The sequence below is a fragment of the Ursus maritimus genome (genome assembly GCF_017311325.1).
Source record: "Ursus maritimus isolate PB19 chromosome X unlocalized genomic scaffold, ASM1731132v1 scaffold_X1, whole genome shotgun sequence".
In the NCBI taxonomy this organism is placed as follows: domain Eukaryota; kingdom Metazoa; phylum Chordata; class Mammalia; order Carnivora; family Ursidae; genus Ursus; species Ursus maritimus.
Window position 1 is genome coordinate 68,626,674 of NW_024423319.1, and position 24,113 is coordinate 68,650,786.

The 24,113-nt window shown below is 39.2% G+C and overlaps 1 protein-coding gene across 5 annotated transcripts in view; it reads right to left on the minus strand.

The window, feature by feature from the left end:
• EDA2R (ectodysplasin A2 receptor) overlaps positions 1-22,728 on the minus strand; it is a 68,843-nt gene extending 46,115 nt beyond the window's left edge. For 2 of the 5 annotated variants that reach the window (XM_008710673.1, XM_008710667.1), the window contains exons 1-3: positions 22,621-22,728; positions 16,576-16,641; positions 8,154-8,250 (exon numbers count right to left, since the gene is read on the minus strand). In XM_008710673.1, the coding sequence (XP_008708895.1) occupies positions 8,154-8,250; positions 16,576-16,595 (117 nt within the window). In that variant the 5' untranslated portion in view covers positions 16,596-16,641; positions 22,621-22,728. Of the gene's footprint in view, positions 1-8,153; positions 8,251-16,575; positions 16,642-22,620 lie in introns of those variants that run through there. The other 3 variants (XM_008710676.1, XM_008710669.1, XM_040630672.1) reach the window with 2 other exon arrangements.
• Positions 22,729-24,113: the final 1,385 nt, after the last annotated feature.

Here is a 24,113-nt window from a genome sequence, read left to right on the forward strand (position 1 = left end):
CACATCCCTAAGATCCCTATAAAACAAGGGCACATGGCCTGGATCCTGGTCAATAATTTGGGCTCTGGACAACCCTGCAACCTCTCCTCATCAGAATGACGAGAAGGAGAAATCCCCCCCAGCAAAGAAAAGACAATGAGTCTGTGGCCTCTGCCACAGAACTAATGGATATGGATGTAAACAAATTATCAGAAATGGAATTCAGAGTAACCATGGTCAAGATGATGTGTAGACTTGAAAAAAGTATTAACGAAAATGTTAATGAGAATATAGAATCTCTAAGGGCAGAAATGAGAGCGAAACTGGCAGCAATTAAAAATTCTATGAGCCAAACGCATTCAAAACTAGAGGCTCTGACAGCCAAGGTAAATGAGGCAGAGGAACGTATTAGCGAATTGGAGGAAGGGTTAGTAGAAGAAAAAACGAAAATAGAAGCTGGACTTAAAAAAAGCCACGCCCATGAATGTAGGTTACAGGAGATTACTGACTCAATGAAACGATCCAATATCAGAATCACTGGCATCCACGAGGGGGTGGAGAAAAACAGGTCTAGAAGAGATATTTGAACAAATTGTAGCTGAAAACTGCCCTAATCTAGCGAGGGAAACAAACATTCGTGTCCAAGAGGCAGAGAGGACCCTTCCCAAGCTCAACCATGACAAACCTACACCACGTAACGTCATAGTGCAATTCACAAATATTAGATCCAAGGATACAGTATTGAAAGCGGCAAGGGCAAAGAAATTTCTCACGTACTAAGGCAAAGGTATCAGAATTACGTCAACCTGTCTACACAGACCTGGAATGAGAGAAAGAGTTGGGGGGCATTTTTAAAGCTCTTTCAGAGACAAACATGCAGCCAAGGATCCTTTATCCAGCAAGGCTATAACTCAGAATTGATGGAGTGATAAAGACCTTCCAGAATTGCCAGTCATTGACCAATTTCATAACTACGAAACCAGCCCTACAGGAGATATTAAGGGGGGTTCTATAAAAGTAAAAAGGCCCCAATATGATACAGAACAGAAAGTCACAGTCTATAGAAACAAAGACATTACAGGCAACATGGCATCATTAAAATCATATCTCTCAATAATCAGTCTCAATGTAAATGGCCTAAATGTTCCCAAAATACGCCACGGGGTTGCAGATTGTATAAAAAGACATAACCCATCCATTTGCTGTCTACAAGAGACTCTCTCGTCTGGAATCTGATACTCTTCAACTCTTCATTCTGAGAATGAGACAAATGTTCTTGGCCTGTGATTCCATAGTTTGAAGAGTGGGACCCCATTGGAGTCTGATAATTGCCTTGATTTTATCATTGATTTGCTTCTCTCAGCCTTTCCTTTCTTCAGATTCCTCAACTATTAAATGAGTGTAATAATTCTATTAATTTTCTCAAACATCTGTCCTGAGGAGTTAATGAGCTCATGCAATCGAAAGCACTGTCTAAACTCTAAAGATGTGTAGATAAAAAGAAGTGAAGTAGAGAATTATCTAATCTGTAATGCAGGAATCAATGGACACAACCAACACTCATAGAAACAGATTTGGAGTGGGAAGTAAAGTCATTAAGATTAACCCCACTATTACCTCTTAGATATACATAGAGCACTACAACCCAGAAACAAAGAATACTCATTCTATTCTAATGCCCATGGAACATTCTCAAGAATAGACCATGTTCTGGGACACAAAACAGGTCTCAACCGATACCAAAAGATTGAAATTATCCCCTGCATATTCTCAGACCACAACACTCTGAAATTGGAATGCAACGACAAGGAAAAATTTGGAAGAAACTCAAACACTTGGAGACTAAGAACCATCCTGCTCAGGAATGACTCGATGAACCCAGAAATCAAAAATCAATTTAAACAATTTATGGAGACCAATGAGAATGAAAACACAATGGTCCAAAACATATGGGATACTGCAAAGGCAGTCCTAAGGGGAAAATACATAGCTATCCAAGCCTCACTCAAAAGAATAGAAAAATCTAAAATGCAGTTTTTATATTCTCACCTCAAGAAGCTGGAATAGCAACAGAGGGACAGGCCTACTCTACGCACAAGGAAGCAGTTGACCAAGATTAGAGCAGAAATCAGTGAATTAGAAACCAGAAGTACAGTAGAGCAGATCAACAGGACTAGAAGTTGGTTCTTTGAGAGAATCAATAAAATTGACAGACCACTGGCAACGCTCATCCAAAAGAAAAGAGAAAGGACCCAAATTAATTAAATTATAAATGAAAAAGGAGAGGTCACGACCAACACTAATGAATTTGGAAGGATTATTAGAAACTTTTATCAACAGCTATATGCCAATAAATTAAGCAATCTGGAAGAGATGGAGGTCTTCCTGGAAACCTATAAACTACCAAGACTGAAACAGGAAGAAATTGATTTCTTAAACAGGCCAATTAACTATGAAGAGATTGAGTCAGTGATAAACAACCTTCCAAATAACAAAACTCCAGGCTTGGATGGTTTTCCTGGGGAATTCTACCAAACATTCAAAGAAGAAATACACCTAATCTCCTAAAGCTATTTCAAAAAATAGAAATAGAAGGAAAGCTACCAAACTCATCCTATGAGGCTAATATTACCTTGATCCCCAAACCAGGCAAAGACCCCATAAAAAAGAAGAATTCCAAACCGATTTCCCTAATGAATATGGACGCCAAAATCCTCAACAAGAACCTGGTTAATAGAATCCAACAGTACATTAAAAGGATTATCCATCATGACCAAGTGGAATTCATACCTGGGATGGAAGCGTGGTTCAACATTCACAAATCGATCAGCGTGATATATCATATCAACAAGAAAAGACTCAGGAAGCACATGATTCTCTCAACTGATGCAGAAAAAGCATTTGACAAAATACAGCATCCTTTCCTGATTAAAACCCTTCAGAGTGTAGGAATAGAGGGTACATTTCTCAATCTCATAAAAGCCATCTATGAAGAGACTACAGGAAATATATTCTCAATGGGGAAAAGCTGGAAGCCTTTCCCTTAAGTTCAGGAACTCAACAAGGATGCCCACTCTCGCCACTATTATTCAACATAGTACTAGACGTCCTTGCAACAGCAATCAGACAACAAAAAGGGATAAAAGGTATCCAAATCGGCAAAGAAGAAGCCAAAATGTCTCTCTTCGCAGATGACGTGATACTCTATAGTGAAAACCCAAAAGAATCCTATCCTAAACTATTAGAAGTTACAAAGCAATTCAGTAACGTGGCGGGATACAAAATCAATGCTCAGAAATCAGTTGCATTTCTATACACGAACAATGAGACCGAAGAAAGAGAAATTAGGGAATCCATCCTATTTATAATAGCACCAGAAACCATACGTTACCTTGGAATTAACCAGAGACGTATAGGATCTATATTCTAGAAACTATAAATCACTCTTGAAAGACATTGAGGAAATGTAAACCGTAAAGGACCTATATTCTAGAAACTATAAATCAATCTTGAAAGACATTGAGGAAGACATAAAAAGATGGAAAGATATACCATGCTCATGGATTGGAAGAATAAACATAGTTAAAATGTCCATGCTGCCCAGAGCAATCTACACTTTCAATGCTATCCCGATCAAAATACTGATGACATTTTTCAAAGAACTGGAACAAATAGTCCTTAAATTTGTATGGAAACAGAAAAGGCCCCGAATCTCCAAGGAACTGTTGAAAAGGAAAAACAAAGCTGGGGGCATCACAATGCCGGATTTCGAGCTGTACTACAAAGCTGTGATCACAAAGACAGCATGGTACTGGCACAAAAACAGACACATAGACCAATGGAACAGAATAGAGAACCCAGAAATGGACCCTCGGCTCTTTGGGCAACTAATCTTTGATAAAGCAGGAAAAAACATCCAGTGGAAAAAAGACAGTCTCTTCAATAAATGGTGCTGGGAAAATTGGACAGCTACATGCAAAAGAATGAAACTTGACCACTCTCTCACACCATACACAAAAATAAACTCCAAATGGATGAAAGACCTCAATGTGAGACAGAAATCCATCAAAATCCTAGAGGAGAACATAGGCAGCAACCTCTACGACATCGGCCAAAGCAACCTTTTTCATGACACATCCCCAAAGGCAAGAGAAACAAAAGCAAAAATGAAGCTGTGGGACTTCATCAAGATAAAAAGCTTCGTCACAGCCAAGGAAACAGTCAAAAAAACTAAGAGGCAGCCCACGGAATGGGAGAAGATATTTGCAAATGATGCTACAGATAAAAGACTGGTATCCAAGACCTACAAAGAACTTCTCAAACTCAATACACGAGAAACAAATAAACAAATCAAAAAATGGGCAGAAGATATGAACAGACACTTTTCCAATGAAGACATACTAATGGCTAACAGACACATGAAAAAATGTTCAAAATCATTACCCAGGAGGGAAATTCAAATCAAAACCACTCTAAGATACCACTTTATGCCAGTTAGAATGGCAAAAATAGACAAGGCAAGAAACAACAATTGTTGGAGAGGATGTGGAGAAAGGGGATCCCTCCTACATTGTTGGTGGGAATGCAAGTTGGTACAGCCACTCTGGAAAACAGTGTGGAGGTCCCTTCAAATGTTAAAAATTGAGCTACCCTATGACCCAGCCATTGCGCTTGGGTATTTACCCCAAAGATACAGATGTAGTGAAGAGAAGGGCCATATGCACCCCAATGTTCATAGCAGCATTGTCCACAATAGCCAAAGCGTGGAAGGAACCGAGATGCCCATCAACAGATGACTGGATTAAGAAGTTGTGGTCCATATATACAATGGAATATTATTCAGCTATCAGAAAGAAGGAATTCTCAACATTTGCTGCAACATGGACGGCACTGGAGGAGATAATGCTAAGTGAAAGAAGTCAAGCAGAGAAAGGCAATTATCATATGATTTCTCTCATCTATGGAACGTAAGGACTAGGAAGATCCGTAGGGGCAGAAAGGGATAAAGAAAGGAGGGGGTAATCAGAAGGGGGAATGAAGCATGAGAGACTATGGACTCTGAGAAAGAAACTGAGGGCTTCAGAGGCGAGGGGGTGGGGGAATGGGATAGGCTGGTGATGGGTAGTAAGGAGGGCAAGTATTGCCTGGTGCACTGGGTGTTATATGCAACTAATGAATCATCGAACTTTACATCGGAAACTGGGGATGTACTGTATGGTGACTAACATAATATAATAAAAAAAACATTAAAAAAACACTATCAGGGGCAGCTGGGTGGCTCAGTCAGTTAAGTGTCTGCCTTCTGCTTAGGTCATGATCTCAGGGTCCTGGGATCCAGCCCTGCATCAGGCTCCCTACTCAGCGGGGAGTCTGCTTGTTTCTCTCTCTGCCCCTCCCTCTGCTCATTTTCTCTTTCTGTCTTTCTCTTAAATAAATAAGTAAAGTCGTTAAAATAATTTTTGAAAAATAAAAAAAAACACTATCAAATTGTCCTCAATAAGAATAAACAATGAAGAGAAGAGTAAAACAAGCAATCTGAAATAGTTCACCGAATTGAAAATGGAAATAGACAATAAACACAAAATTTTTCCCCATCAAATAGAAAAACAAAAGTAAAATAATATAAAGTTCTCATAAATTAGTAATTTAATATTACAAAGTAAGGTATAAACTTAATAGATGATAGAAACATGCATTATTCATGTGTGGTTTGGCTTTTGGTATATAAGAAATCCATGCACTATTGAAAATAAATATAATTGTAATGGAAATTATTTAAAATATTCACAAGTGTTATCTGCTAATATATTTCAAGAAATTTCTAAACAGTATGAATTATTTTGCATAGTAATTACACTTCTAGAACTATGTCTTGAGGAAATAGTGTTGATTTTCTGTAAAGATTTATTTATAGGAATGTTTACAATCCATATGAATGAACCTTAAAACTAAATAAAAGTAACTATAAAAACAAGGCTGTGTCAGATGATGCTAGCTGCTTATCTAAAAGTTATTGCCCATTTTCTCATTTACCAATGGCACACTGATTTCGTTCTTTGTTGCAAGGTGACCAGCCTCAAGAACTGATTCTTGATTGATCTTAGTTAATCATGGCAATCCTATTCCCATTTCCAGGTATTCATTTCCTAGCCTTTCCTGCAGTTTAGAGATACAGCATCCAATTTGCGCCCATAAGATAAAAGGGGAAATCTGCTGAGAAGCTTCTAGGAAAATAATTCTTCCCTAATAAAAGTCAAGGTACTTTGTTTCCCCCTTTCTTCCTGACTTTGACTATGCTGTGAAGATGTGATGCTTTGAGTTATGGCAACCAAGAGGACACAAGCATAAGGACAAAACAAGATACTGAAGATGAAAAATAAAAAGAGAATGGGTCCTTGACAAAATTGTTGATCTGCTCAACTGACCACTGTCTCCTGACCTCTAGACTTCATTACATAAATAAATGTGTTTATTGTTCAAGTCACTGCTGCTTTATGTTACTTTTAACTTAGCACATCCTAATCGAGTCAGAGATAAACTAATTTCCCCATTAGCAAAGCTGAGGCTCAAACCTTTTTTTATCTGGCTTATGTTTATTTTTACTGAACCACTGTGATTTTGGGAAAGTCATGCATCCTCTCCAAGTCTAAAATGGGGTTCTTAATACCTCCTTGGTGGGACTAAAAGACAAATTAATAATGCACATGAAAGTCCTTTACAAGGTACAGACTGCTATACAAGAACAATCTGTTTTTATATAAAGTTTTTGCAGGAGCACAACACTGCAACTCATTCATTTCCTCTGAGCTTTCTAGTAGTGCTGAAATACACAAATGTACATTTATTTCATCATGGGTCATGTTTTAAGAGTTTGGTAATAGCAGTTTGATAGATAGAAAGACCTATTTTGGGGGCACCTGGGTGGCTCAGTCATTAAGCATCTGCCTTCGGCTCAGAGCATGATCCCAGCGTTCTGGGATCGAGCCCCGCATCAGGCTCCACGCTCTGCTGGGAGCCTGCTTCTTCCTCTCCCACTCCCCCTGCTTGTGCTTCCTCTCTCGCTGGCTGTCTCTCTGTCAAATAAATAAATAAATAATCTTAAAAAAAAAAGAAAGAAAGACCTATTTTTCTCCCTTGGAGAAGTTCAGGTTTGTTAACATGGATGGCTTTAAACATAATGGCTATGTACATGATAGAACATTTGTAAGAGACTGTTCTTAATGGGAGTGCCAAGACTTTTTTTTCATGTAATATTGAAAATAGATTATGTTAAGCCAAGGAGCTTAGTCCATCAGGTCCATCCCAATGTCTAACATGATCTAACCTCTGATGACCTTTCCTGGGTCCTGGGATTCCTTAACAACCATGTGGGCACTCCTCTGTGGTACCAAATGTTACACGTAAGGAGTTAAAATTAGAGTGGGTGCTTGCATCTGTTGGTGTTTCTGGGACTTAGTCTCTTCACTTGTGAAACAGAGAGATAGGAAGGTGGGTAAATAATTGCTATATTTTATTTTACTTATAGGATCATGTCACTCTTTTAATCAAAACCCTCCAAAGGGTCCCTGGTGTACTTAGGGAAAGAAAATGAAAATATCTCATCATAGATGTTAAGACTCCACATAGTTTGGCCTATACCTCCCTCTATGACCTCATTGTGTACCACTCTCTATTTTACTTACCATACATAAGCTTCACTAACCTTCTTCTTTTTCCTTGTATATGCCTAGCTCATTCCCACCTTGGGCCTCTATACTAGCTATATGCTGTCCCCAGAAGATACCTCCTTAGAGAGGCCTTCCTCTGCTACCTGATCTGAAGTAGCTCTGTATCAGATCAGACTTGACATCTGCCTCCTGAATCCCAAGTGGGTGGGGCCTAATTTAGTTGACATATTTCCCTAACGCTAAACAGTCTTCCTAGGCCTCTGCATTCCATATCTCCTCTTGATATATGCCATTATCTACTGGAACCCTCCCCAGACCCTGATCCTGTCAGGTGGACTTTTTGTTGGCAATGTCACTGCTATTATCATAATCTTTGGATTCTATGTTTTGCCTGCTAAACTGGATTAGCCACAGGTGGGGCTGACTCTCTTAATCTTGGACCCACTCAGTTGTGAGGCTGGTTCCTAGAATGTGACAGAAATAAGTATCCTGATCAGGGGTACTTACCTTGGAGAGTTCTTGTCCAGGCCCACACAGTTGGCAGGTGACACACTGTCCCCATTGGTCCCAGTACTCATTTTCTTGGCAATCCATGGTGGGAAGGCTGTGGGTACATAACACAAAAACTAGGGAGCTAGTGAAAAGGGAAAGTGGTGGCTTGGTTTATGGGTCACTTGGTTTATGGGTCCACTTAATATAGTCTCTGGTTCTGAGTTACAGGGGTTGAGGAAGCCAATCCAAAACAGTTAATGCTTATATAGCCCTGACATGCGCTAGAAACTCTTTTAAATGCTTTACATTTAGTAATAATTCATTCAGTACTTTACACCACCATATCAGAGATTCTTATTATCCCTAACTTACATATGAGGAAACTGAGGCACAGAGGCCAAGAAATTTGCCAAAGTACACACAGTTAGTTGCTGTACCACTTGCTGACCTGGAAAGAGAGTAAGACAAAGACCTAGCTCCTGCCTGAGTGGGTAGAGAATAACCACAATTTCTAACATGTGACCAGCTATTAACAGTTTAGAAAGCACTTTCACATCCATTATTATTTGATCCATACAACAACCATGTAAGGTAAGCAATATAGGGATTATTGTCATTGTTTTGTGGATAAGAAAGCTTAAACATGGTTTTCTTTTGCCAAAACTGTCTTGAATACCTTTGAGGGCCACTAGCTGCCATTGCTTCTGCCCTAGGGAGAGTGGGAAGGGAGGATGACTCACCATGAAGAAATTTCCTGGTAGACTAAGGTGTAAAGAATGAAAAACACTACTCGGATAACAGTTCTCAGAATACAGATAGCATAGGGCAGTATCACTAGCATTGGTCTGAGAGCTTGGAGATACAGATTTTAATCCTGGCTATAGGGTAGCCAATCATCCAGCTTTGCTCAGAACTAAGAGGCTTCCCCAGTATATGGGGTTTTCAGTGCTAAAACTGGGACAGTTTCAGGCAAACCAGTATGGTGTCCAACTTACCTAACTCTTCTTCTTTCAACCTATGCCCTTGGATGAGTCACTTTATCTTTTCTGGCCATAGTTACTTAATCTGAAAAAAGGGGACAGTATGTTTCTCACCTACCTTATATAGCTCTTGGGAGGATCAAATGAGCTAAGGTCCATTAAACCATTATGAAGACTTTAAAAAATTATACAAAATAAGACAGAGTTAAGTACACAGAGAGAGAGTTTTCTACAAAGATGAATTTTAATGAGGGAGACTCAAGTAATTGGTAACACACGACTTGCACTATTCAAAGACAAAGGTGGAGTGAGATTCTTTTGCCTGTTCCTTAACATCATACCAAGGTGAACTTCAGGTGGCTATTCAAAGTGCCTAAGTATGCATGTTGGAAGAGAAGATAGTGAATGTGAACCCTGAGAGGCCATTACTCTTCCCCTTGGAATTCCCCAATGGTGTTAGGATGAGTCATCCTGACTGGCATTCTTGCTCGAATGTGTCTTTTCCCACCATCAGCTGGGCCATTCTTCCTCATTCCTTCATTCTAAAGTGGGCTACAAAATTCATTTTTGCACAACTAAAAATGTTCCCTCTTGTGTTGTTTCAATTACTGGCCCATAGTGTCAGCTTCTATAAACATAGTCCCCTCCATATCTACCCTTCTGAGTAAGGACCAAAACCATCAGTGGTCACATAGCCCTTATGACAAGGGAATTAAGTGTAATTGGCACAGAGCCAGAATACTGGACTGAACAATTACCCTGTATCCTTTTCTTGCCCACAAAAACAGAAAAACATTGGCAGAAGCCAAAGTGCAGCCCTGCCCTTGAGATATGTTCCTGACATAGGCATCTGAAATCTCCACAGCAGCTGCTTCTAGCCTCTGGGTGTCCAAAACACTCTATTTTGTTTGACTTCCAGAGCCCCATTTATCTAATAAATGTCATTTGTCATGAATCTTAACATGTCCCTCTAACATGGGCTTTGAGACCTATGTTTAGACAAGATAGGCTTAATACTAAATCTTCACAGCAGAATCCAGGGAATGAACAGACAGTTCCCCCCACCCCTGTTTTTCTCAAACTGCGTATCTAAAGCATGCAAAATAAATAGTCTTTCATTATAAGCTTAACAAATTGTCTTTATTACACAGAACGAAATCACATAGACTCTGGACAGTTTTGAAGTCAGGGCATCTAGGAAAACCGTTTAATAATGGTTAAATGTTATTATCCAGGGGCAAACTCAGAAGTTATGTCAAATTCTTCTCTGTGGTCATCAGTTGTCCTCTGGCAGATGTAACTGCCTTTTTATTGTAAGAGAAGGTGAGAGATAATAATTAGGTTTTGAGAAAATCAGGGCTACTCTGAGGTGTCTCGTAACTACATTGAGACACACTTCTAAAATATCACAGAGGATGAGGCTGAACCATCCAAAATCAAATAGACAGGCCTATAAAATTTTACGTATGTACATAATCATAAAAACACTATCCAAATAAAGATACAGAATTTTGTCATTACCTCAACATGGCCCTTCATAGTCAATACCATCCCCTTCTCCCAAGTAATTTATAGTTTGGCTTCTATCACCATTACTAGTTTCATCTGTCCTTGAACTTCATATAAATTAAATTAACACATGAACACTCTTGTTTCTGGCTTTCTTAGCTCAATGTTATTTCTGTGAGATTCATCCATCATGTGTGTAGCAACATTTGTTCCTTACCATTGTTGTTTAGCATCCTATTATATGGATACACCATAATTTATTTATACATTTTTTTGGTTGATGGACATCGGGCATTTTCCAATTTGTGGCCATCATAAATAAAGTTGTTATGCTATGGTCAGTTGATTTTCAAAAAGAGTGCTGAGAAAATTTAATGGGAAAAGAACAGGTTTTTTTAAGTTGTTGTGACAATTGGATATTCACATGAAAAATGATCAAATTGGGCTCTTCACACTATATGCAAAATTAACTCAAAATGGACCAAAGCCCCAAATAAATAAGGGACAAAACTATAAAACTCTTATAAGAATTTTCTTTATAAGAAAATTTTTTGGTAATTTTTCATTTTTTCCTTAAAAAAAATATAGGTGTAAATATTGGATTAGGCAATGGCTTCTTAGATATAGCACTAAAAGCACAAGCAACAAAAGAAAAGAAATAGACAAATTGTATTTAATCAAAATTTAAAGTTCTGTGCTTCACAGGACACTTAAAAAATAAAAAAACCAATCTATATAATGGGATAAAAACCCTGAAAATTATAGAGATCTGATAAAATACCTACATGTAGAATATATAGTTATGTCTTACAACTCAGAAAAAAAAGACAATCCAATGAAAACGGGCAAAGTAGGGATGCCTGGGTGGCTCAGTCAGTTAAGCATCCAACTCTTGGTTTTGGCTCAGGTCATGATCTCAGGATCTTGGGATTGAGCCCCTAGTGGGGCTCCACGCTCAATGGGGAGTCTGCTTGAGATTCCTTCTGCTCTTCTCACCTGCTCAACTTCTCAATCTCTCTCTCTCTCAACTTCTATCTCTCTCTCAAATAAATAAATAATTTTTTTAAATGGGCAAGGTATTTGAATATACATTACCCCCAAGAAGATATACAAATGACCAATAAGCACATGAAAAAATATCCAACATTATTAGCAATTAGGGGAATGCAAATCAAAATCACAATGAAATCTCACTTCACATCCACTAGGGTGGCTGTAATAAAAAATAAGGGAGATAAGTGAGTGTTGGCAAGGATGTGGAGAAATTGGAACCCTCCTATATTGCTGGAGAATCAGGACTGCTTTATGTTTTCCAACTGATCTAAGTTATCTTTTTATTCCTGCATAATGGGTTAAAATTGTTTAACTCAGACAAGTAAAAAGGTGAAATAACTGGCTGCTGGGTCCTTGCATGTGGTAACCAACTGCTAGAAGCCTAAAAGAATCAAAGGCCTGCCACAACCTCTCTTTATCAGTTTTCTTATTCAGTATTTCATATACCCATTAGCCCTATGCTCTCAGATGATATATTTTATTTAGACCTATTTTGCTCCAGAACTCTTAAGCCTACACAAAGTAACTGGTATATCTATTAATAATTTTACTCTGAGTCAAAACATTTTAACTGGCTAATCAGTTGATAATTTATGTTTAACTTTTTTTTTCTTTTTACTCTTCATCTGCAAGCAAAATCTTATAGTTTTTAATTTTAAACAGTGAATAAAAAGGTCTTTTCCAAAAATTTTGTAACATAAATATAATGTAAAATGTAATGTAAAAAGAACGTGAAATGGTGCAGTCCTGAAAAATGTTTTTGCAGTTCCTCAAAATGTTAAGCATAGAGTTACCACGTGACCCAGCAATTCTGCCCTTAGGTATATACCCAAAATAACTGAAAGTATATATCCACATAAAAATTTGTACACAAATGTCCCTAGCATCATTATTGATAATACTCAAAATGTAGAAACAATCTGAATGCTCATCTCTAACCACACAATGAAATATTATTCAGCCACAAAAAGGAATGAAGTACTTGATACCTGCTACAACATGGATAAATCTTGAAAACATTATGCTAAGCCAGGCACAATAAGACAAATACTGTATGATTACATTTACATGAAATACCAGAATAGACAATTCATAGAGACAGAAAGTAGACTAGTAGTTGCCATGGGCTGGGGGAAGGAGAAAATGGGGAATGACTGCTAATGGGTGAGCTTCATTTTGGGGTGATCAACTGGTCTAGAACTAGATAGCCATGATGGTTGGACAACTTTGTGAACATGTTAAAAACCAGTGAATTGTACATTTTACAAAGGTGAGTTGTACGGTATGTGAATTATATCTCAATTTTTTTTAAAAAGCTGGTTCTTCGGCTTTTTCTTTAATAGTATGAATTACCCTGTATTATTCCAGTAGTTATTACCTACCTAAGTTAGCCCCAAAATTAAAATTTTAAATACCTACTATGAATATTCTTATATGTGCCCTCAATTGTGATTTTTTTTTTCACTCAACTTTTCACCCAAATTTATCTAGCATTGTTTGGGTATATTAATTGGGTTTAACCAGAGGGGCTGACCAGTGGCAAAATAACCAGTGTCTCTTTATTTTGTCTCTTTGTCATATGGGTACTCTCCCTGCCCTTCCCTTTGTCCTGATTCCAAAATTAATAATAATAATAATAATAATAATAATAATAATAATAACCTAGAAGAGTAAGAATGCAAGTAGACAGGGAAGAGGAGAAGTGATGAGGCTGACATTAATAATACTCCTCACATTAGCTCATTGTGCCCTAAATAATCAATGTTGGCCAAGTTTCTGGTAGATGTAAGGTACTCAGGCGGCTGCCGGTGCAGCTGCCTTTGGCTACAGATTGCGGCTGCTGCTCTTCTCAACTTGCACATGCTTGTGGGGTGAAACATGCTCTTTGTATCTGGGACGGGTGGGCAGAACAGGATGACAGGTCTAAATTAAGAACTCAGGACTTCCAGGAAGATATTTACTTTGCCTGGGCAGTGCAGGAGGTGTGGTATTAAAGAGGGTGAGGAAGACAGCAGCTGGTCCATACGCTGTCTATTCCTCTCCTGTGGGCCTACCCAGTGGCTCACATGCATAAGACTGGCAAAAATCAAAGCAATTTCTCAGCCTGGACTTGAGAATTTCGCTTTCTTTGAAAATTAAGCTTCTAATCTCATTACAATGATGAGTACCCTCATTATTTCCAGACATTTGGCCTATAATCCAGATGTTGCTTTATCATTTGGTGCTGGCTCTCAGCCCTTCATTTCCTGGCCTTACCTATGGCCACTCTATCCCAGCTTTCTCTTGCTTATAACCTGCTTCTAAACTACCAAGCATCATTTTATTAAGAATCACTAATTCTTTTTTTTTAAATAATTTTTTATTATGTTATGTTAGTCACCCTACACAAAAAACAAAACAAAAAACTACCAAGCATCTTATCTTCCTCCTGCACCACTATCTGTGAATTTTACATTCCTCAGTATGGTGAATGATCCTAGGCCCAGCTCTCCCATCAGAAGCATATTCCTCCCCAGTACTAGACTCAATGTCCCCATTCATACTATAAGAGTTTGGCCAATCTCTTTGACTAGTCATTCTTTGTATCGGTTGCTCCTTGGGAGCTTCAAAAAATATTGATAGTTGGGCCCCATTCCTGAGATTCTGATGTAACCAGTCACGGGTGTGGCCTTAATAGTCAGAATTTTTAAAGTTCATCAGGTGATTTTCATGTGGAACCCACTTTGAAAATCACTGCTTTAAGGACTTTTTTTTTATTCTTGTCTGTTTTGCCTGAATATAAGGTGTAGTCAGAAAAAGTTTTTTGTTTGTTTGTTTGTTGGTATCCCCCATATTCAGAGGAAACTTGGTGAGGGAGTGGACTAGGGCCTACTGATTGTTTTTTGTTTGTTTGTTTTGTTTTTAGAAAAAATGGGTGATAAAGACAAAAGGGGTTGAGAGTGGAGTGTTAGTTTTAAAACACGCTAGATCATGTCATTTCCAATCTCAAAATCTATTGATGGCTCTCTACCTCATGCAATACAATTAAAGATCTTAGAATCGTCAATTAGGCCTTAGAAGATCTGCCTATTTCCCCTTATACCACTACCTCTTTGACCTTATGACTCTTCCTCTTATTCTCTTAACTCCAGCCATGCTGGCCTCTTTGCTATTCCTCAAACTAACCAGGACTGTTCCCAGCTTATGTACTTTACATCAGCTGCTCCCTCAGTCAGGCATGTTTTCTCCTAAGTGTCCACACAGCTCCCTCCCTTATCTTCTTCAGTTCTTTATTATACCATCTTCCTAGTGAGGCTTCTCTGACCATTCCTTTAAATCAGTAACTTCCCTCCATATCTCCTACACCCCTTTGCTATTTCATTCTTCTCAATAGTACTTATGACTATCCTTATTTATGCCTTTATGGTCTGTTCATCCTCCAATTAGAATGTAACCACCATGAGATCACACTGCTTTATCTCATATACTTAGAACAGTGCCTGGCACATAGTAGGCATTAAATAAATATTTGTTGAATTAGTAAATGGTTAAAGTCTACAAAATAATGGTTACGATCTTCTGTCTTGGTGAAAGGTTTCACAATTTATAAAAGGTTTCCTATCAGTCAGCTCAATGGATCCTTATAATAACCCCAGGAGTAAGCCAGGGATTATTACCACCAATTAACAAATTAAAAAAAAAAACCCTGAGGCTCAAAGAAAAAAAAAGATTCCTCTGAATTTATTTATCTAGTAAGAAACAATGCCAGACCACAGGAATTTAGGACCCATGAATCTGGCATGCTTTCCAAGGCAGTGAACTCTAAAATAGGGAATTGAGGTCCTCCCAGGCTGTTATTGAAATTTAATTTTTCATCAGTAATATCTTTGTTTGGCAGAAAGGTATTTCCTGAATGTTAATCTAATTGTACTTTAAAGACTGGTTAGACAGGGTTACTTCTCAAGCCATAAGAGATAAGGGCCAGGACATAGGTGGTAGCAATAATAGAAAGAAATGGTGGGGGGAACAGACTTTACAAAAAGCACCAATAGAACCTTATAATTCCATGGATGTGAGAGTCAAAGAAAAACATGAGTCAGAGAAGATTCTGAGGGAAACCAGAAGAACCTCAAGGACATGAAGAGTGTGAAAGAAGAATTCCTTGTTAGAAAAAAAAAGTCAATATACTTAGATATTCAAATCATTTTAGGTATGGAGGGGACAGAGGAAATGTCAGTGGTGGTGCCTGGCAGGCAATTAAAATATGTAGAACATAGGTTGGGCTTAGAGATTAGTCAAATGCATAAAAAGACCAACTCATGGATGCACATCAAAATCATCAAGAGGACTTTAAAAAAAAAAACCCTATATCCTAGATCAATTAAATCAAAACCTCTGAAAGAGGTTGAGAACCACTGATGTAGTAAATTATAGTGGAGGCTTAGATGAACAAAGAAAAATATCAAGAACAAAACATTGAGGGATATCCATATTTGATGCTAGGAGAGGAAGAAGAACAAGCAGCAACCAAGAAGGGGAAGCCAGGGAGGAAAGAATAAAACCCAGATAGAATAGTACAGGACAAAGTTTTGAAAAGTAAGAGGTGACCAACAGTGTCAACTGTTGGTACAGGGTGGTGGAGGATCATCAGAACTAGGGATGCATTATTTTGATTTTACTTTGTGGACATGTGATAAAAGTAAATTGTCTTTTAATGTTCAAGTAGATAATAATACATTCATAGAAGAGATTCGGAAAGCACAGGTGGTAATAATAGTTTTTAACAGGCTTCTCTTTCCATTTCCAAAGTGACTGAAGAATTTCAACTGTTAGTGATAGCAACAACTGGTCCAGTAAAGTCAGGATTATCAACAGAGGAGAATGAAGGGAGTTGTGCAAAATTAAAGAAGCCTCACCTATTTACCTTGTCCTTCATTCCCGTATACAGAACAACAGATAATGCCTCTGTAAGAATAAAAATGCTGGGGTAGAAAAAGAAAAAAAAACTTATTAAAAGCATATTGTCATTGTATAGATAGAATTAATAACCAACTGAAGTGGGCCATTTCCACTCAGTCAAAAGCAAATGCTAACCATATTAATTAAATTATTTCTTCTTCAAAACATGTGTGAGCACACACATTCACAAGAACGACAGCAACAAAAAAGCACAAACCTAAAAAGACAAGCATAACTTAAAAGACTATAAATGAGGAGAAAAAGCTATAAAACATATAAATATTGTGCTACTATTTGGCAACTGCTGAAAAAAACTGTGAAAGGAAGGGGAGAAAAGAACTGTGTAGCTAAGAACATAGCAATATAATTAATAAAAAATGGGATGAAATTAAGACCAGCAAACTTTGGGCTGATTATGAGGGGAAAATATCATTTTGATGATTGTTGAAACAGTCTTCCGAAGTGGGAGCAAAAGCACAGAAACTGCCCTGGATGATGTTCAAGGGTAAAATGAAATAATGCATGTAAGAGTGCTCTGGAAACTCTGGTTTGTGCTACACATGTGAGGGTTGCTATGATTGTTGTTACTACCCCACCGAGAGCGGGGGAGAAAAGGTAATTGGAGACAAGCCACAGGCCAGACAAACACTTAGCCAATATCCAAAGCCCTTGCTTTGCTCCACTGTGGACTTAGCCAAAGTGAGTCATTTATTAATGTACCAACAACCACAGACACCATGAAATTATGGTATCATCAAAAATTAGTTATTCCTGGGGATAAATATTTATTGGCTTCCTAAGGAGGATATGCTTTTGGCTGAGTTATCCCAACTGGGAACTGGTTTCATGGTATGATTTCTTTGCAGGCTGGGAACTGAATAAAACTCAGTCAAGGATACTAATTTCTGATTTCTATTAATGTTTTTTGATTTTTGCCTCACATTCTCTCCAACCTGTCCAATTTACAAGGCAATCTGGAATCGCTGTATCTCTCTGAAAGTGTAAGAACAGTGCCTTATCTCCTGAAGCAATCTAAATTCAATCAAGCATACTATCCCTTCCTCACTGGCCGGAGAATAAAATGTCCTAAGGAAGCAGACACACAACGTGATGAACATTTGAAAGTATAGCTCAGGTCCATTTATCCTTCCAATAGAAATGGGAGAACCAGTCCATAAAATGAAGCCTGCCTGCCTTTACTTGATATGAGATATTGATACCAAAATATTTTTTGCTTTTTTTAGGATGCCCCCCCCCAAAAAAAAGAAGAAACATATAAGACTTGGCAGGGTAGTGGGAGAAAGGTGAGACATATACCAAGAAGCCTATGATCTCATATGTAAACACATATTCTGTAAGACAATTTTCAGAATCCTACAATATTAGAGTTAGAAGGAAGTTTAACACCTTTCTTAGCCACAACTGCCTGTTGCCCAATAAAGAAATGCCATCTAGCTTTACTTGATTTTTTCTTTTCCTTTTTTTTTTTTTTTTAGAAATAGGTACCTCAGTATTCACATCACAGCATAATTCATTATTGACTTTTTTTCCTCTTTGGCAACTGGTTAAAACTTCAAACCACCAGATAATTGAAAACATATTATCATGGAATACCAAAAGGATTCTTCAAGGCAACCTAACCCTATTCCTTGATGATCTAGATGGGGCAACTAAGGCCCAAAGAAGGGATAAAATTTTCCCAAAGTCACATAGTTGATCAGTAGCAGAGACAGGACTAGAATCCAAGTATCCAAATTCCAGTGGCTTGTCTATTTCCCATAATTAAAGAAGACAAGCCAGTGGCTTATCTATTTCCCATAATTAAAGAAGGGGTAGGCCCAGGTTTAAGACTAATTACTTGGTGAATAATTAGGTTGTAGCTTCTCTTTTTTTTCCCACACCCTCACCACCTAAACTTGGCTCATTTTATCCTCAACAGAAAAAATTCCAAAAGGTAGGCTGGGTCAGGAAGATGTGGCCCATGAGGTCCTTTTGGCTTACTCACCCTACCATGGTGACTAACAATCTCTTGTAAGTGAAGACATCTTAGTCTTTGATTCCACCATGTATCTTACATGGCAATTCCTTTATTTTTGAGAATGTCACGATATCTTTTGGGATACTTAAGGGATATCATAACTATAGTCACCCTGGGAAGGGAAGGATGGATTTCTGGTCACTCAAAAAACATTTAAATGCCTTCTATACAAGGCCTTCTGTTAGGACATGGTGGCAAGAGGAAAAACAAGAGGTGAATAAAACATCTTCTCTACTTTAAGAAATCATAATCTTGTGAGGAACATAGAAAACATACATAGTTAACTCTAATCCAAGACAAACTATAGCCATCCTCATATTTCCCATGAACACAGAAAAATACCTTTCATTTTTCAGACTGATGGTGAAGCTGACTTATATCCCTCCTGTTACACACTCAGTGGGAAAACTGATAGATGGATCTAGTATCCAGAAAGGAAGCAGGGAAAAACAGCTTCTGCTTCAACCACCAGCTTCAGCTCTGAGGAATAGCTCCAAAAAATGCTTCACTCTCTGCAGAAAGCATTCAAGTATAGCAGGTCAAGAAGACATCTAGAGGAAGGTTTTATGGCCTAGCTTGTGTTCCCAGGTAGAGGCATTGCTTGCCTTTCCTTTGGCACTAGGGACTTTTTCTCCCTTAAAGAGCTTCTGTAATGAGGTCTTTCAAAGAAAGAATAAGTACTATAAAGCAATTAGATAATCCACTCTCCTGTAGTCTCTTTCTCCAGTATCAAAGCTGGCCTAATTGCCCAGCCTATATTTTAAACACAAACAACTGAAGAAAATGAAAAACAAAAAAGAATGACACTAACCTTGGAGTAAGAAAAATTTAACTTCCAGTTGTGGCTCAGACACTCACTAACTAAAAAATCTCTAGAAAGTTTTATTTTCTTTGGCCTGTTTGGCCCCCTGTACAATTAAGAAAAGAATATTAGGGTGAGGAGTCAGTGAGATGATGGATTTGAAAATATCTGGCACATAGTGGGAACTTAAGAATTAATAAATTATAAAGGAACTTGTCACAGTCACTCATCCTGCTCCTTATGCAGTGTTTCTCATCACTTTGAAGGTACCATCACCCCAATTTATATAGCTAAAAACCTCACAATCTTATTTGACTTGACAGCACGCCATGTGAGAAATGGTGGGGAAAATGGGCTGTTTGACCTGGGATCAGAAGATGGAGGAGGATCTGATCTCTGTCCTTCAGCTCTATAAAGAACTATCATGGAAGAGAATAAACAGACTGCTCTGAGGGGCTACAGGGAGGATGACTAGGACCTCAGAGGGGGAAACCACAGGGAGAATGAGTTCAGTTTAACAAAAGGAAGATCTTTTGAAGAGTCAAGGCTTTCCATGAAGGGAATGGACTCTCTCAGAGATCACTAAGTGCATTCCCTCTGGAAGTGTTCAAACAAAGACTAACAAGGACGTTTTAAGGGGAAGTCAACTGCAGTGAAAGAAAATTATGATTCATAAAAGCCTACCATGTGTCAGATATTGTGCTAGTACTTTACAGGGGTTATCTCCCTTCATCCTCCCAGTAAAACTATGATATAAGTACTATTCTCCCTGTTTTTCAGACTAGAAAACTGAGGCTCAGAGAAGTTCAGTATTTCTCACTGAATCTGCCTTTGGCTCAGGTCACGATCCCAGAGTCCTAGGATCAAGTACCACACCGGACTCCGTGCTCAGCAGGGAGCCTGCTTCTCCCTCTGCCTCCTGCTCCCCTGCTTGTGCGCTCCCTCTCGCTTTCTCTCTCTCTCTGTGTCAAATAAATAAAATCTTTAAAACTAAATAAATTAAAAAATAAAAAAATCATGCTCCCCACACATTGCTAAATGCTATATAGAAATACAATCCTGACTAGGAATGATGGATAAATAATATGTTTAGGATCACAGACAGGAGATAAGTAGCAGACTCAGGACTTGAACACAGCTGTCTAACTCAGAAAGTGGGTATACTTTCTATTGTACCATCCAGAGAAGTAGATGGAACTGGGATTGGGATGTACAACCTTTTAAAGTTTAACCCAGTCCCAAGAAATGTTGATTCTTTTCATTCCTCCTTTTTAAAATCTCATACAGTTTATCAACTTTTAATTCTGTAGATTCAACTTTGTGATGTCTTATTATATTTATTGACTCCTTTCTATTCCCAAAGCCACCACCTCAGATCCAATGTTTCATTCCCTCTCTGCATCTGGTTTATCCACCTCTCGTGCTTTCCTATTGCAGTCCAGCTGACTCATATTTATCAGATTATACTTCCTGAAATATAAATTTGACTTTTTTCTTTAGCTCAGAAATTTCCAATGGCTTTCCAGTGTTTGTCCAATCAAACAGAAAGTCTAGCACCCCAAAATTTTCCAGTTTGCCACCAATCTACCACAGCAAACTCAACTTCCACTTTTCCCTAATTGTACTCTAAAATCCTGTTCAGCCTGTGTTCTTTTCACATGTCCTGATCTTCCCTGCCTCTAAACAGTTGTTCCTGTTGTTTTTCTTGCTTCGATTGCCTTTTCTCCTATCTCCACCTGTTGAAATCCTATCTGTGTTTCATGGTCCATCTTAAATAATAATAATAGTTAACATTTATTGAGTGCTTATTTTGGTGCAGTCACTGTGCTAAGGGTGTACAAATATTTTACATGGATTATCTAATATAATTCTCACAAAAACTTGAAGTAAGCACTATTGTCTCCATTTTACCCTGGAGTAAACCAGAGTTCTGAAAGACGGAAGTAAATCTACTTGTCCAATGTCACACAAGTTAATAAATGGTTGGGTTGGAACTGGAACTCAAGTAACCTGTCTCTGGAGCACTAAAAGGTGTGACAATGTGAAAAATGTCTTTCTGATTATCCCTGACTCAACTTGAAGTGATCCTTATTTGACAACCTTAAAGGATTTTGATGAAACCTGTAAAGCCTATCCTGTGTCTTATTTGTGTGTTCTTATACCCATGATGAAACTGTGAAGTCCCAGTGCATCTTAAGCATCTCTCTATCTCACATAGTGGTGACAGAAAGTAGTTGCTCAGTGATCCTGTTACACTGAATTGAACCCATACTGGGGTAAAAGGAGGGGATGGGAGAGTTATATAGGGGAAGACGCTCCACACTCTCTTGCCTTAGCTACCCTACATGACAGGGCACTGGCCAACACTGCTAACACCAGTCCAAACAAGACTTTGCAGTCTCTGTTCTCCCAGGTTTCTGGCGGGTCTCTTCTTGTCCCCCAGTTCTCACAGCTGCCTTAGCCTTGGCCAGTGTTTGGGGTAAAGCAGGATCAAAATATCAAAATGCCCTGGGCTCAGCTTCCAGGAGTGACGGATCAAGTAAAGCCCAGTTGGTGGGTGAAGGGGCAGACTGAAAGCCCCCAAATAGAGCCTGAGTGTTCTTTATACAAGCCCTGACTTGCCCAGGGGCCACGTGGGTGGCCTGGCAGCTCAACTTCCCTAGGGATGCTCTACATGTCTGATCCAACCCCTCCCTCCCTCCCCTAATCATCCAGCTTCCTTTTCCTTAGCTCTAAACCCCAGGTGCTCAGGGTGTTTGGACATGTCCAGGCATGTTCCCAGAGGCCATACAGGTCCAGTGAAAGCCTACACAGGGGCACACTGGCCCTCCAAAGCCATTGGGGTATTAACCCAGGTCCCTGGCACCTTAGCATTTTCCGGATACAGATGGATGGACAGACAGACCACCGGAATACCCTCGTAGACATTCTGATTTTGTAGCTCCTTAGTAGGGCCACCCTAACCTGATCCTGAACTTCCACCCCTATGTCTCACAAGTCTGAGCAGATTTGCTATGCCAGGGAGTGTTCCCGCACTTACCCTGTAAATATATGGATGGATGGATGGATCTTGCTTCAGCAACAGAACTCTTAGACAAACACACTTCACCGCAGGCCAGACATACCACCAAACCCCCACCCCTCAGTCCCCAGCCTACATACCACGTTCACAGTAGATGAAATCCGTTGCAATCACTCGGGCTAATTTCACATCCCTGCGCAGCAACAACAGGCTAAACCCATTCTCCTTTTTTTTTTTACGCTACGCCTACTTCTCCGCCCCCTTGAGGCTCCCAAAGCAGCTACTCGAGTGTCTAGGCGTGACTATGCAAAGAAGCCCCACCCCTGAGACGGACACAGTGCTGCTGAGAGGCGGGGAAGGGGAGGTAAGCAGAAACCGTGTTATGCAAAGAAGTCCCACCCCTGAGATGGACACAGTGCCGCAGAGAGGCGGGGAAGGGGAGGTAAATGGAGACAGAGCCACTCCTGTGGAAGGATTCAAAAAGCTCTGGGGACTGTGGACAGACAGGGAGTTAGGTTTTGCCTGGTCTGTGGGAACAGAGGGAAGGTCAAGTGGTCAGAGGCACTATGTAGACTCCTTTTCTTGTAACTATTGCATGGTAGGATGCAGCTGAACTCCTCAAAGTTCTGTACGTGAATGTTAGCAGGCCTGGGATTTTTCAGAAAATCAGTGTTGGAAAAGCAACAGTTTTCAGATACACGGAAAAGCCATTTCCCAGCTTGGCTTGCTTTTCTTTCTTTCTTTCTTTCTTTCTTTCTTTCTTTCTTTCTTTCTTTCTTTCTTTCTTTCTTCTTTCTCCTTTGTTCAGTAAGTTAGATAGGATTTGGACAGGAGGAGAGGGGACATAAAACAGGGGAAAGACCACTCAAAATCAAGGAGAATTCAATTGTGGAATCACCTTCTCTGGGCCCCAGAGTCTCTATACAAAGAAGGGGTTGTACTAGATATACTAGGGGTTTTTTCAGCAGTGACACTCGGGGAGTTTAGAAGTTGATAATCACAGAGACAGCAGTGGAGAAGTACTGGAATGTTACTAGTCCCTGACCCTGAAGAACTTGCAGAGGAACAGGGGAAATAAGATAGACTGGACATAGAGAACAGCACACAATACTGAATGAATGGCCAAACTATGAGCTACAGGCCAGAAGGGTAAAAAGGAAGCAGAAAAAAAGGAAAAATAAGAGAAAATATGGCCAGGGAAGGGAAATGCTCTTCAATAGAGGAGGGGGCCTAAACAAATGTGGAGTACCAAGCTGCATTACAGGTAAAGGGAAAGAAGCTTAAGCCAAGGCATGGGGGAGGGTCCAAGCAATGTGCCATGATCAGACCCTGAGGGGCCTCACCTGGTGTGGGCAGAAGCTCTACACTAGGAGTTTAAGGTAAGGTCTCAATACATAGGCTGCAATGCCTTTGGTGAAAAAAAGGGCTGAATAGGCTCTGAGGTGACTTTGAATAGGTCCTGAGTGAACTCCAAACATAGCCCCTGATTAGAGCTGGGACCAGAATGTGGCCTCTTAGACTGCTACTCTGGGCTCGGGCCTAGAAGGAAGATAAACTGAGTTAGAATCCTAGGTCTGTCCCTCCTAGCTGTGTGACTTTGGGGAAATTACTTAACTTCTCCATGGTTCAGTAT